At 61.0% G+C, this 14,326-nt stretch overlaps 1 protein-coding gene across 1 annotated transcript in view; it reads right to left on the minus strand.

Annotated features, from left to right (window-relative positions):
• The window catches only part of ANKMY1 (ankyrin repeat and MYND domain containing 1), a 48,133-nt gene extending 34,604 nt beyond the window's left edge, over positions 1–13,529 (minus strand). The window contains exons 1-9 of the mRNA XM_068962021.1: positions 13,422–13,529; positions 8,780–9,252; positions 7,213–7,429; positions 6,768–6,932; positions 6,256–6,308; positions 5,065–5,511; positions 3,107–3,278; positions 2,295–2,435; positions 1,002–1,142 (exon numbers count right to left, since the gene is read on the minus strand). Coding sequence (XP_068818122.1) covers positions 1,002–1,142; positions 2,295–2,435; positions 3,107–3,278; positions 5,065–5,511; positions 6,256–6,308; positions 6,768–6,932; positions 7,213–7,429; positions 8,780–9,252; positions 13,422–13,514 — 1,902 coding nt within the window. The 5' untranslated portion in view covers positions 13,515–13,529. The remainder of the gene's footprint in view (positions 1–1,001; positions 1,143–2,294; positions 2,436–3,106; positions 3,279–5,064; positions 5,512–6,255; positions 6,309–6,767; positions 6,933–7,212; positions 7,430–8,779; positions 9,253–13,421) is intronic.
• Between the last annotated feature and the right edge of the window lie 797 nt (positions 13,530–14,326).

The following is a 14,326-nucleotide window of genomic DNA, read 5'->3' on the forward strand; positions in this document are numbered from 1 at the left end:
CTCCAAGCCCAGGCCTCCAATTTACTGACCAGGGGCCTTGGGCAGCCTGCCTTCCTGGAACCTTGCTGTCCCCAGCCTCAGCCTGGGCTCCCCGCCCCTCTCTGGGAGGGCACAGTGACACAGCCCGAGGATGCATTGGTGAGATAGGGATGTTCCGGAGCAGGTGGTCCCTTGCCAGCATTGTGCGGGCGCCCACCCCCACGCAGGCCCTCACAGCCCTCATTGGGGTGGCACGTGTGATCCCCACCCTGGGCAGTGACAAAGACCTGCTGCAGGCCCGTGGCGCTGCTGCTGTCTCGTTGTACAGGCAGGTAAACGGAGGTTCCGAGCGTTGTGCACTCAGGGGCTCTCTGGCCCGGCTCCCCAGCTCCCCTGAGGCCCCTCACACCCTCCTCCAAAGGGTTCCTGCACCTGCCGCGTGCGAGCTGAGCCCCAAAGTGGACAGGAGGCAGGGGCGCCAGATGGGGTCACTGTCCGGGGGCCGATGGGCCGGCAGCACAGACGTGTGTGACCGCCGCCTGCAGTACGACAGTGACTTCACGAGGCGACCCAGGCCCCCACCCCCAGGTACACAGGCCTGCGTGTGGTCACGTGTCCCCAACACGTGCTCTGAAATAACATGTCCATGAGCACGAGTCCCATAGCGCTTCCTATCCTATCTCAGCGTGCGTGTCCCGGCTCCCTGCCGACCTGACCTAGTCCCCCGAGCCCGGGGCCCACTCAGACAGCACGGCCTGTAGCTGGGGGACCCTGGTCTGGACCACGGCAGCCAGAGGCAGACACGCCCCGGTCTGCTTGCGCGGCCACGGGGAGGCCTGGCCCAGCCCACGAGGGCGGAGGGCTCACCGCCCCACATGTGCACGTGTGCACACACGCACATGGACACACACACCGACCTGCAAGCTCACACACACGCCTGCACATAGACACACGCACACTCACGGACGTGCACTCACGGGGACGCTTCAAGGCGCCCGCGCACACCCGGAAGGCCGCCTCACCCTGCAGCCGTCCTCCCGCTCACAGGCCACGTGCAGGGCCGTCCTGCCCCCCTCGTCAGGGACTGATGTGCGCTTGCTGTAGTAGGTCCTGGGCGGGCCCGCTTCGTTGTTGAGCTTCAGGCTGGAAGGCAGCAGGTCCAGCTGTGGGCAGACAGAGGGGTTGAAGGTGGCCCCCGAGCCCGTCCTCCCAGAGTGCAGAGACCCACCATGTGCCACCCGGGCCCTGTGCCCCCTGCAGGCAGCAGCTCACACCCAGAGCTTCCCCAGGGCTGCGCCGCCTCCCCAGCCCACAGCGGTGCCCTGTGAGCCACCCTGACTCCTCGAACCCGCCCTCCCCTCCCGGCCCCACGCCCTCGGGCGCTGGGGGCTGAATGAGGCTCGAGTAGATGCGAGGATGAGACGGCAGAGCAGCTGTGCTCCAGGGGCTCAGCCTGGAGGAGGAAGGCTGGGAGGGCTGCATGGAGGGGGCCTCGGCATGGCCTTGCTGAGGCGGGGGGGTTGCTGCATGTGCCAGGATGTAAGCTCTGCCTCACCAGCCCTGCACCCCAGAACCCGCACCCAGCGGCTCCAAGCCCCACCGCTGGCCCCTAGGCCCTTCTGCAGCGTCACCCCCTGACCCGGAAGCCTGCCCTGTCCCCTAAGGGTCCATTCGCCTCCCCGTCACCTGTTGGAGCAGGTTGGCAGAGGGCACCAGGCCCTGAGCCCTGGTCTGGGGACATGAGGCTTCCTGAGGTTGGGGCGGACCCAGAGGCTGCCTGAGGAGGCCCACAGCCCGACTCCCCCAGGCACATCAGGAGCTCAAAGCCCTCATGGTTCAGGGCTGGCCTTCTCAGATGGCAGCAGCCTAGAGGTGGCCCAGGGGTCGGAGGGGCAGCTAGGAGGAGGCGGGGCGGGAGAACCCGGCCAGGGAGCGCGGCCCCTCTGCCTGGAGACAGGCACCCCCGAGTGGAGTGAGACAGAGCTTCCTACAGAATGCCCTCCTGGGGGCCCAGCTACCCCGGTGAGGACCCCTGGGCTTTGTGAGCTGCCTGAAGAAGCAGGTTCTCACTCACGTTCATCAAGCGTGCATGCCTCTCCCACACTACAGGCCTGTGTGTGGAGTGTTCACACTCGGTGCCCAAGCCACAATGCCTCCCTCTGCCCCAGACAGGCCCCGGCTCGCACAGACGACTGTGGGTGTGTCCAGGCACATGCCGTCCGGATCCAGGCCGGCCTGCGGCTCACAGAGCGTCGGGCACCCCCCTTTAGGGATCTCTGCAGAGGGACCCCACCCTCCACAGGGCGGACGCCCACCTTGCCCTGTTTGTACACGTCGTCCTGGTCGGCGGCCCTGGCGTCCACATCGGTGATGGCGTGGAGCAGCAGCTCTGTTATCTTGACGCCCTCCTCCCCAGGGAGGGCGGCTGCAATGTGGAGAGGGGTCAGGGCCCCCAGCTGCAGAGGAAATACAGGCGGGTGAGGGTGCAGCCCCAGCTCCCCGAGGAGCGACAGCCGTCAGCCCGAGGGTGGGGTTCTGTGTGAACAAGGCCCGTGGGGCCCCCAACCAGAGCGAGAGCGTGGCCGTCTGCCCCCCGCCTGCCTCATGTCCCCAAGGCACCACGTTCCCGTCATCCCGGGACATTCAGGACAAGAGGCCCGCCCACAGGGGACCACAAACACACGGCCCAGCCCCACCCGTCTGCTTTGATTCATGACGCTTTCATCCGCCAGCGTGACAGGCGGGAACGCAGGCCCTGGTGGCCCAGCGTCCTATTAGACCGACTGTCCCCGCCCTCCTCCGGGAGGTTTCAAAGATGGAATCCAATCGGTGAACCCAAAAAATTCCTGTGAAATCCTCCTGGGTCTGACACCTGAAATCCCACCTCCCTGCACCCCTGCACTTACCCCCAAGAAAAAAGAGGAAATAAACGACCCGGCTCAGGGGCCCGGAAGGTGAACAAGCAGCCAGAGCGAGACTGGGAGCCTTTTCAAAAGTCAACACCTCTGAATATCAGAGGCCTAAGTGGCTGACGAGTGACACAGCCAGGCAGGAAGCGCAGACGCTACGGGTGACCCTCAGGGTCGGCCCGCAGCCCCCGCCGCCCCAGCCCGCGCCGCCGGCCCACCTCCGGTGCGAACTGGATGTCCGTCCTGGCCCGGTTCTCCAGCAGCAGCCTCACCCCGTCCACGTCCCCGGCCTTGACGGCGAAGAAGAGGGCCTGCATGGGCGTGCGGCACAGGTTGGGGTCGGCACCTCGTTGCAGCAGAAGGGTGATGGTCGCCCACCTGCGCCTGTGTCTGGAAGGAGCAGGGAGACCGTCACAGGCTGGCAGAGGGGCAATCATGGCCCACAGCCCGGACATGCCCCGGGCTGGAAGGAGCCCCCGCCGCGGGCGCTGGCGAGGCCTGACGCGGAGCACGCCGTCCCCAGGGTCCTGCCTCACCAAGACTACAGCCCTTCTCTGCTCCAGGGCAGCCCACCCTGAGTGGGCCGGCCTGGCCAAGCTCAGGTCCAGCTGCGGCCCTGCCCGACTTCAGCCCCGGTCCTCACTTAGCGTCTCTGAGGTCACCTGTGATACGGGGTGGGGGTGGGGGCCAGTCTTCCTCCTGGGGCTGCCGTGAGGAGATGATGTACATTGCCTGGCACCCATAGGGTCCAAGCTTGTACACACACAGCAGATGTGCCCATACATACGTAAACGCACACACCTACACACACAGATACAACATAGCATGAAAAATCCCACGGACGGAGGAGCCTGCTGGGCTGCAGTCCATGGGGCTGCTAAGAGTCGTACTCAACTGAGCGACTTCACTTTCATGCATTGGAGGAGGAAATGGCAACCCACTCCAGTGCTCTTGCCTGGAGAATCCCAGGGACGGGAGCCTGGTTGCACATGACTGAAGCGACTCAGCAGCACCAGCAGCAGCAGCACACACATGCAGAGCACACCGCATGTACACAGAGAGCACACACACAGGCACAACACGGCACGCACATGCAACCACACGTGTGACACAATGCACACACACACCTGCAACACACACTCACCCTGGCACACACATCTCTCACAAGCAGCACACAGCCTCTTGTGCAGACACGTGAGGGCTGCGCCTGCAGGGGCTGGGCGGGTGGGGGCAGCAGGGAGAAGGTCCGGGTGGAGAGCGGGGTGTGTGGAGAGGCCCATCGCGGGGCAGGTGGGGGCCCGCCCTTCCCACTGACCGCCGGCAGAGCAGAGGGAGAGAGGAGGCTGGGTCAGTGTAGGGCGGCAGCGCTCAGACGACTTGCCCTCCGACCCCTCTGCACCTGTACAATCCTTCCAGGCCCCAGAGGGCTTCGTTTACCTGGGTTCTAGCCATCCCTGTCTGCTGTCTTACAAATTAAGACTGAGAAATGTGTTCAAATATTTAGTAATACATTCAAAAAGTAACACTGCTGCTGCTGCTAAGTCACTTCAGTCATCTCTGACTCTGTGCGACCCCATAGACAGCAGCCCACCAGGCTCCCCCATCCCTGGGATTCTCCAGGCAAGAACACTGGAGTGGGTTGCCATTTCCTTCTCCAATGCATGAAAGTGAAAAGTGAAAGTGAAGTCGCGCAGTCGTATCTGACTCTTAGCGTCCCCATGGACTGCAGCCTACTAGGCTCCTCTGTCCATAGGATTTTCCAGGCAAGAGTACTGGAGTGGGGTGCCATTGCCTTCTCACTAACCATTGCATATTCACAGAGATAACCAGTTTTTATGAAAAAACTTGGCCACCTCAGAGCCCTCACCATGAGGGGCCGCTGGCCCTGAAGACATTCTGTGTGTTCAGGACTTGGTGGAAAGGCAGCCCTGCTTCAGTGAGAGGCTCCCCGGGCGTGGTGCGCGCACGCATCCATGGTGAGTGGCCGTGTGCGGGCGGGTGTGCACGAGAGCACGAGTGTGTCCCTGGGTGACTGAGGGTGAGCGCCCGCCTGTGCGTCTCCGGTGGGAGGGCAGAGAGGCCAGCCGCTGGGAGCCGCCCTCTGTGTGCAGAACCGCCCTCCCGCAGGAGCGAGGCTCGTGGCTCCCCCTGAGGCGCCCCTGGGCCCTCCACCTACTGGACCATGCCCAGCGCCATCCTCCTCATGACGCCCCGGTCAGCGGGTGCAGGGCCCGGGGTCTGCAGCAGGCTGTGCCCCCGCGCGCTGCACTCCAGCAGCTCCTGCGGCAGGTCGATGTGGAAATGGCGCACGGCCCGGCTGGACTCGAAGTCCGAGTCGTGGCTGCAGGCCGAGCTCTGGCCAGGCGTCCCCGACACCGCGCCCTGAGAGCGCCCCGAGTCGCTGGTGCTGCTCCTCCCCGACGTGGAGCCCCACTCCCGAGCCCCGCGGCGGCTCTCCTCGATGTTCGGCCGAGTGGAGGACTGCTTCCGCTCCGGGCCGCCCGGCGCCGGGACCGGCTCCTCCAGAACCACCAGCTCGGCGGGCGATTCCGGAATCGACAAGGAACGCTGGGTCGTGGTGACGGGCTTCGAAGCTTCCTTTGGAAAGGACCGAGAAAACGTCCTTAGGACAAAGCGGAGAGTGCTGACCCAGCAAGCCGCCTCCATCTGCAGAGCCGGCCTGCGGCCCCAGGCACCTGGACCTGCCGCGCTAAGCAGGCCCCCGCGTGGGGACGGGGCTGGCGCCACGCAGGCTCCAGGCGCAGACCCCCACATCGTAGGCGAGGCAACTGGAAAATCAATGCCAAATGTCTCCCCACGGGCCGCTATACTGATTACACACCAGAACGGGGAGTTCTGGATACACGGGTTAACAAATGACATTATTGCAATGAATTCCACCTGTCCTGCCTCTCCCTAACGTGAGCCCTGGAAACGCCCGAATCCGGCGGGGGGCGGCGTCACGCTCTGCCCTCCACCTGCCGTCACAGCCCCTGTTCTCAGCAGTGGCCCAGGGACAGGAGGCGGCAGAGCCAGAAGTGCAGGTTCTCAGGTCCCACCGCGGGCCATCCCCAGGCAGGAAGGCTGGCGCCGGGCCCAGCCCTCTGTGACTAACTGCTTCTGTGAGGGTCCACCCTGAGTACCCGCCCAGAACCACCGGAGCAGGCATCCTGCAAGGCTCAGGGGCGTCCAGCAGTGCCAGTCACCAGAGGCCACGGTGGGCCCTGTGCGGGGTCCACGGCGGCCTCTGTCCTGAGGCCCCAGCGGCTGTGCATGGCCTCCTAAAGGACATGGCCTCTGTGTCATAGCAACAAGCTCAGGGCACCCAGTGACCAGGACGATTTCCTCCCATTTGCTGCCTGCCCACCTTAGTGTCAATTCATCCCATTTGACCCTGGTCTGCACAAGAAGGCTGGGGAGCTGGGGGACAGGAGCAGGGAAATGGCGGACTGGGGGACAGGTAGACAGGTGAGGGGCGAGTGGACCGGCAGACAGTTGGACGAGGGAAAGTTGGATGGGTGAATGGGGGAGGGGGGCTAAGGAGGGGGGAGGGGTGGCTGGCAGGGGCTAGGGAGGGGGACGGGTGGATGAGTCTGGGGTGCTGGGGGACAGGTGGTGGGGGTGGGGGGAGGGGAATGGAAGGTAGGGGATAGGGGAGCAGGGACCACTAGATAGGGAGTAGGGGGCTGAGGACAGGGGGTGGGGGGCCTGAGGATGGGGGGGTGGATGGAGGTGGGGGAATGACGACACAGAGATGGCAGGGGATGGAGGGGGACAGCTGTGTGCGTGGACAGCTGGACAGGAGACTGGTACCCAGGGACAGGGGTGGGCTGGGGTGGTGCAGACCCTGAGCCAGGGCGCAGGGCCCCCCGGGCTGACCTGGGGCTCGGGCACCGTCCTCTCGGCGATGTTGGGCTTGAAGGACGTGGTCGGGTAGTGGAGGAGGAAGCACGTGCTCAGCGGGGTGAGGCCCTCATCCGTGCACTTGTTCACGTCGGCCCCATTGTCCAGCAGGAGGTTGACGATGTCAATGTGACCGTGAACCTGCAGGGAGGGGGCCAGCCTGGCGAGGACAGCGGGCGCTCTCAGCAGAGGCCAGGACCCCAGCGAGGCCCCATGCCCCAGCCAGCTCAGAGGTGGCCCCCTGCTTGCAGCTGCGCCATGCACAGGTGCCCGCCCCCCTCCCCATCCGACCCTGCACGCCCATCCCACAGGCGGGCTTACAGGGGGAAGGGGGAGGGCAGTCCGCGCCTACGAGGGGCCATCACCCAGGGCCCTCCAGGTGTGTGGTCCTGTGCATGACCCTGCGGGGTGGGGTGCTCACAGCAGCAGCAGCGAGCACCGTGTAGCCCTTGGCATCGGCCACATCGGGGCTGGCGAGGTTGTCCCTCAGGATCCCATAAATCCAGTCGTAATTCCCTTCCTGGGCCTTCAGGATCATCTCCTTGGAGAGCCGCTCCTTGGGCCCACAACGCGCAAAGCCACTCCGCCGCCCCTCCAGGATGGCATCCATGCTCCAGCTGCTGTAAGCCCTCTTGTTCCTGGCAGTCAGGGAGCCTTGGTGGGGGGAGCCCGACTCTGGACGCCAAGCCCTGCCACCAAAGGGGCCCACCCAAGGGGCCCTCCCTCCCGTCCACACTTCCTCTTTCATGCCTCTGCCCCAGACCCCGCCTTCCCCCCAATCACAGTCTGCTCCTAGGGCACCCTAAGCCCTAGGCCTGCACAGCTGGCCGGCCGCTGGGGGACATGCTACCCACAGATGAAGATGCTATGGCTAAGTAAGCATTTTTCCTCAGCGGGAAGAGCTGTATCACTTTAAAAATTAAAAAAAATTTATAGGCTCAGCTGATCTTTGCATGATGGATAGATGGACGGGTGATAGATGGGTGGATGGATAGGTGAAAGAATGGGTGAATAGATGGATGGATGGGTAGATAGGTGGATGGATGGATGTGTGGGTGGCTGGGTGGGTACATGAGTAAATGGGTGGATGGATATGATAGGTGGATAGATGGATAAGTAGGTGGATGGATGGATGAATAGGTGGATGGATATGATAAGTGGATGGATGGGTGGATGGGTGGATGAACAGGTGGATGGATGGGTGGGTGGGTGAATGGATATGATAAGTGGATGGATGGATGGGTGAATGGATATAAGTGGGTGGATGGATGGATGGGTGGGTGGGTGAATGGATATGATAAGTGGATGGATGGGTGGATGGGTGGATGAATAGGTGGATGGATGGGTGGGTGGGTGGGTGAATGGATATGATAAGTGGATGGATGGATGGGTGAATGGATATAAGTGGGTGGATGGATGGATGGGTGGGTGGGTGAATGGATATGATAAGTGGATGGATGGGTGGATGGGTGGATGGGTGGATGATGCATGCATAACTTATGCATCTGTGTTCACAAAACATGCATTCCAAAATAGTTAACAGATATTTGAGGACAAAGTGTAGGAAAGGGGTAAAAATATTCTTCTTCAAAACTTTAACTTAAAAAATAAGTCTTCCTCAAGTGGCTGCTGACTTCCCCAGGGCTGCCGGGGCAGGCGGCGGTGATCTTTGGAGACCAGCAGAGCGCGCCATCTTTCCCCTACCACCTGTGGAGAAACCAGAGGCCGAGCCAGCCGCCCAGCCTCCTCCTGCCCTGCTCTCCCCCAGCCCTCAGCACTTGGGCAGCGTGTTCCAGCTCCAGGCACAAGCTCCCCCGCCCCTCATCACTGGGCTGCATTGGTTAGTCAAACAAGACAAGCCTGACAGCCAGCCAGGACAGCTGAGTTGAGGGGCTGGCTGCCAGAAGCCTTCAGGACCCCCGCGCCTGAGTGTGCCCCCATCAGAGGACAAGAGCCCTGGGCTGAGGAGAGAGGACAAGCCGGGTTACCTGAACTTGTAAGCCTGCTTCTGGATTCTGACCATCAAAGGGGTCTCGTTTCTTATAAACCAGGGCTCTCCGTCATCAACGAACGGAGGGATGTCGTTCAGAAAGATGCGGGCGTCCAGGTCTTTGCGGAAGGAGGAGGTCATGGGCAGGTGGCTGTTGTCGGTCGAGTAGATACAGATTTCCGGAGGCAGAGTGAGGTCGTCATTCAGGAGAAACCGCTTGTAGCTGTAGAAGAACGGGTCCTGCCCCTCCTCCAGGCCCCAGTCCATCTTCTCCTTGTCCGCGAGGGTGACTGTGGAGGGCGTGTGGGTCAGGTAGCCCGAGAACTCGGGGTAGCTGTGGATGGAGAGGCTGTCGGGGATCTCCACGCACAGCTTGAGGAGGTGGTCGCGGAACCACAGCCCCACGTCCTGGCTGCCGTCCCGGTAGGTCTCAACGCCTGGCCCGAATCGCTCGTCTGCCTTGTACAGCCCCTGCGGGACGGCACAACGGGGCAGAGCAGGCGGCTGGGCGGGGCCTGCGCTCTGCAGCCAGTGTCTTACATCAGAGGAAGAAAGCATCGTGCTAAGAAACATGTTCATTCAATCGACAGTTTGCTGAGGCTTTGGACACTCCAGGCCCAAAGCACAGGCGTTGGGACAGATGCGTCGTGGGCAGGGGGGCTGCGGGCTCGGGGGCCTTTTGCGGGGAAGCCAGGGATGCTGCGTGCAGACTCATTGCAGGGTGCCCCCAGCTCCTCTAATATGGTAAGCCTGGCCCAGGCACCCACCAGGCTGGGGAGGAGCACGTGGGCAGAGGTGCCGGGCACCGAGTCAGACACCCCAGCAGGCATGAGCCAAGGAGGAGCAGTCAGCCTAGCCTGCCTTGAGCCCAGCAGAGCACAGCCAGCGCCGGGCGGCTCTGACGCTCCTGCTGGCATCGGTGCCTGGTGGTGGGTGTGAGGAGCAGGGAGAGCCAGGAGGGTCTCAGTGAGACGCCAAGAGGCAGTGCCTCCCTCAGCGAGGGACCTGGGACAAAGGTTCTGGCCGGGGACCATGGAGACCCAGCTTCCCGGGGAGGACAGGCTGCATCTTCCTGAGACAGTGTCAAGGGATGATGACTGGAGGTCGCTGGGCTGGCAGAGGAACCGCCCAGCAAAAGCACAGAGGCCTGAAACCCTGCAGGCACATGCGTCAATCCCTGGAGCTGTGCCCCCCGCCCCCTCGTCTGCGAGCCCAACGGCAGCTCCACTCTCGGGAGCGCCCCATTGTCCAACGTGCCCATGGATCACCTCTGGCTGCAAGCCTGGGGCTGGGCACCGTGGATGGAAGGCCCTGCCCACAAGAAGCTGGCAGGCCAGCCCAGACGGCAGCAGACGAAATGAGGGAGGGAAGCGTGTGAGGACCACTGCACAGGCTTGGGCTGCGGCCACGGGGGTTTCCAGGAGAAGCTGTGGATGGGCCAGTGATGGGGGAGAAACGCCATCAGACTCTGAAAGTGGCGGGGTGGGGGCAGAGCTCCCCCAGGAGCTGTGAGCCTGGAAGAAAGACTTGGGCAGGGAGGCAGGCATCCGGTCAGAAAAGCAGCTGCCCCAGGAGTCCGCTTCTAGGAATCTGTCACAGGAAGTAATCCCAGCTCATCAAAGCTGTGATATGTTCACAGCCTTATGCGAACAGGAGACGACGATCCCGGAACCTTGATGGTTCAGTAAAGGGGGGCTGTCCAGAGGCACTGGCTTTGAAAATTCTCTTCTTAATGTGCGTTCACTTTTTGACCAAACGAGCCCACTTCCAGGAATGCATCCCAAAGGTCATGGGTGAAAACATGGGCTCCTCAGTGAGGAGGGCTGCCTGGAGATGCAGGCCTTTTGCAGCTGCTGGCAGGGGGCAGGGCTCTGGGACCAGGTGTAACTGCAGGTGGAGGGCAGGGAGGACAGGGCGCCCTCGGGGGGGAACGTATGTGCCTGTCGCCCGTCATTTGTAAATGCAGAGAGAACTACAAGATGATCACCAAGGACCAGGGAGGCTCGAGAAGGAAGAGAAGGGCCTCCTGTGGGGGGACCATGTCTGATGGATTTGACTTGGGAAAAGCATCAGATTTTTGCATAATCACAAAATGAAATCAAAACAAGACTTTCAAAATAGAATGCCCAAAATAACAAAAGCTAAATAAAGCAAGTGACTGCAGCTTTGTACCTACGTGGCGCAGGGAGTGGGGGAGGGGTGCAGTGACCATACAGAGAGGGATTATTTCACGTGACTGGACCCAGCCTCCCCGGAGGGGCCACCCTGGGGACAGAAGGACAGCAAAGCAACCTGAGGCTGTTTTTAATCATCAGAGTGGCGTTGATGAGGCTCTGCCTTTCTCTGAAACTCTTATACACATGTTCAAAGATAAAGCAAGTAGGAAACCTTGTTAGAAACCAAGATTGTTGAGATGAAGAGATCGGCAAACATCACCACAGCTGTTGAGTGCAAAGCCTGCACCCCTGCACTGCAGCTGGAGATACTAGTATGAACCGATGACGTATTTTCTCACTTAAAAAACTGTACTTTCAGGGACTTCCCTGGTGGTCGTGGTTAAGACGCTGTCTTCCAATGCAGGGGGTTCAGGTTCAGGCCCTGGTTGGGGACCTAACACCCCAGATGCCAAAAAGGTAAAAAAAAAAAGCGTGCTTTCAAACAAAGCAGGAAGCAGAGACGTGGGCACAGACAGCAATCTAGTGGTTGCCAGTGGGGAGAGGGATGGGAAGGGGGAGAGGGGGAGGGCACCACAAAGGGTTACCGTGGGGTTATACGGAATCACGAGGCCACAAGTGTGAGACGGTGGGAGGACACTGTAAAGAGCCCTGGTAAAGCACTGCGGTGCTGGAGAAGACGCCGAAGAGCCCCCGGGACTGCACGGAGGTCAGACCAGTCAGCCCCACAGGAAATCAACCCCGAATGCTGATTGGAAGGACTGATGCTGAAGCTGAAGCTCCAATACTTTGGCCACCTGATGTGAAGAGTCAGCTCATTGGGAAAGCCCCTGATGCTGGGAAAGACTGAAGGTAGGCAAAGAAGGGGGCGACAGGAAATGAGATGGTTGGTAGCATCAGCAAGTCAGTGTGCATGAGTTTGAGCAAATTCCAGGAGATGGTGCAGGACAGAGAAGCCGGCTGTGCTGTAGTCCATCGGGTCGCAGAGCTGGACACAACTTAGTGACTGAACAACAGTGGGATTTTAAAAATTGTTTGATTTTAAAATGCTTTTTTTTTACAAAAAGAAAAAATCTCATATAAATAATCTGAGAAAAAAAAAAGTTTTGAAAGGTGTTTTCAAGATATTCTATTGAAAAGACCTAAAAATAAAAACCAACCAGTGCAGTAGTGATGAGCAGCCAAACTGTGGTTTCTAAATACCGCATCCCACTAAAGCAGCCAGGCTCCACCCAAGCGCAGGGCAGGAAGCATCTGAGTGAGGCTGGAGATCCTTGCAGAACGGGAAGCAAGCCCACGTGAAGCTCTGAAGGGCGGAGCCAGGCTGCTGGCACCTGTGCCCACCTGTCAGTCCTGACATCACGTAACGAAAGAACCAGGCAGCTGCCTCCAGATGTGACTTCTGACAGAGGCAAAGGCTGGGTGGGAGGGAAGTAGATGGCCTTGGAGCACCCAGATGTCCCCGCGTGGCCGAGGAGGGGGCCTTACTTCCCAGGACACACCAACGTTAACGCAAATACAGACGGGCACTTAACAGGAAAAGCCATAAACAGAAGAAAACGCAGATGATGATCTCATGACCTGGCAAAATTATAGGCAAAAACGGTACAGCTGGGCACTGGGGCAGGAGGAGACCTGCTCCAGAGGGACCGTGTGCATGTTCTGGGGCTGACGGGACGATTGTGACCCTTGACCGCGATCGTCATCACACAGCACCGTGCTTGTCAAAACCTTCAGAAGTGAAAGCCACTCAGTCGTGTCCGACTCTTTGCAACCCCAGGGACTATACAGTCCGTGGAATTCTCCAGCCAGAACACTGGAATGGGCAGTCTTCCCCTTCTCCAGGGGATCTCCTCAACCCAGGGATCGAACCCAGGTCTGCCACATTGCAGGTGGATTCTTTACCAGCTGAGCCACCAGGGAAGCCCGAGAATACTGGAGTGGGTAGCCTATCCCTTCTCCAGCGGATCTTCCCGACCCAGAGATCAAACCAGGGTCTCCTGAATTGCAGGCGGATTCTTTACCAACTGAGCTATAAGGGAAGCCCCCAAACTTTCAGCACCACTTGCTCAAGGGGGCGAGTGTTACTGTAATGAGTAAGGCGGGGGTGGGGGAGGAATCTGTATTTGGAAAGGCAGGAATGTTCTCCCAGAAAAAGGGAACTTCCAGAACAGCATGTATGCAAGGAGCCAGTCTGCGTGTAGAAAGGTGAATGTTTTCACTGAGCTTACTGCTTCACCTACAGGACACACAGCAGCCTGCTGGCGACCCCGGGCCCGGCCGGGGAACAGGACAGTGACCAGCTCTCATGTCCTCACTGTGCGTTCATCTTCTTTTCAGGCGCCTTGTGACTGGCACTATCACAATTGCTTAGACCAAGAAAGCCACTTCTCGTCAGGCACACCCAGGACCCAGGAGCGCCTGCAGTGCTGGCCGGCAGCCTGGACGCCCAGGCCGTCCCCTCACCTGGAAGAGCCTCTCCTTCAGGTACATGGTGCCGTAGCCCTCCCGGGCGCTGAGGTAAAACATGCCCGTGAAGCTGCAGCCGTCCGGCCACATGTAGGTGCCCAGGCCGTGCCGGTGGTCCCGGTAGAACTGCCCACGGTAAGACTGTGAACAGAGAGTAGGGTGACCGGTCTGAGGAGCCACCCCTTACCACCCCAGAACCTTCCAGAACGCCCTCCCAGCTGAGCCTCTGGGCCTGGGCCACTTGGAGTGGGACTATGGAGCTGCCCTGGGCTCACGAGGGGCGGTCACCCACCTCACACAGAGCAGGCGCCAGGCACACTGGCCCCCCGATGGCCATGCCACCCCCGTCTTGGCTCGGGTGGGGAGGCTGCAGGTGTCTGCACTGCCTGGGCTGGGATATGGCCTGTCTCCACGCATAAGCCCTGGCCCCGGCTCTGCCTGCAGCCCCCAGGCTGGCCCAGGGAGTGGGGGCCGCCAGCCCGGGGATCACCGCCCTGGCCCTGACTTAAGACCCCTGGCTTCTGAGGCCACGCACATGGGCTGCTCTGTGCTCTGGTCCCGAGCCCCAGGGGAGTCTGATGGAGATGCCCCAGGAGGGAGAAAGGACACAATGTCCATCCCAAGCCCTTCTCAGTCTCCAGGCCTGACTCTCATGCGTCAGACGGCCGCCTTCCAGCCAGAAGCAGGCGGGCCGGGCCCTCATGTGGCCGGCGGCCGTGCTCACAGACCCCTGCCCACCACTCCCCACCAGCAGGCCAGCAACAGCTGCCTGCCCAGTGCCCCATTGTCCTCTGGCGACGGGTAGGTGGTACCCTGGCCCCAGCCTCCTCAGCACGAATGGCCAAGCAGAGGGCTCCCTCCTCCAGCCCAGCCCTGACTTGCATTTGGACACAGGACCCATC

Source organism: Capricornis sumatraensis, chromosome 2 (assembly GCF_032405125.1).
Source record: "Capricornis sumatraensis isolate serow.1 chromosome 2, serow.2, whole genome shotgun sequence".
Taxonomy (NCBI): Eukaryota; Metazoa; Chordata; class Mammalia; order Artiodactyla; family Bovidae; genus Capricornis; species Capricornis sumatraensis.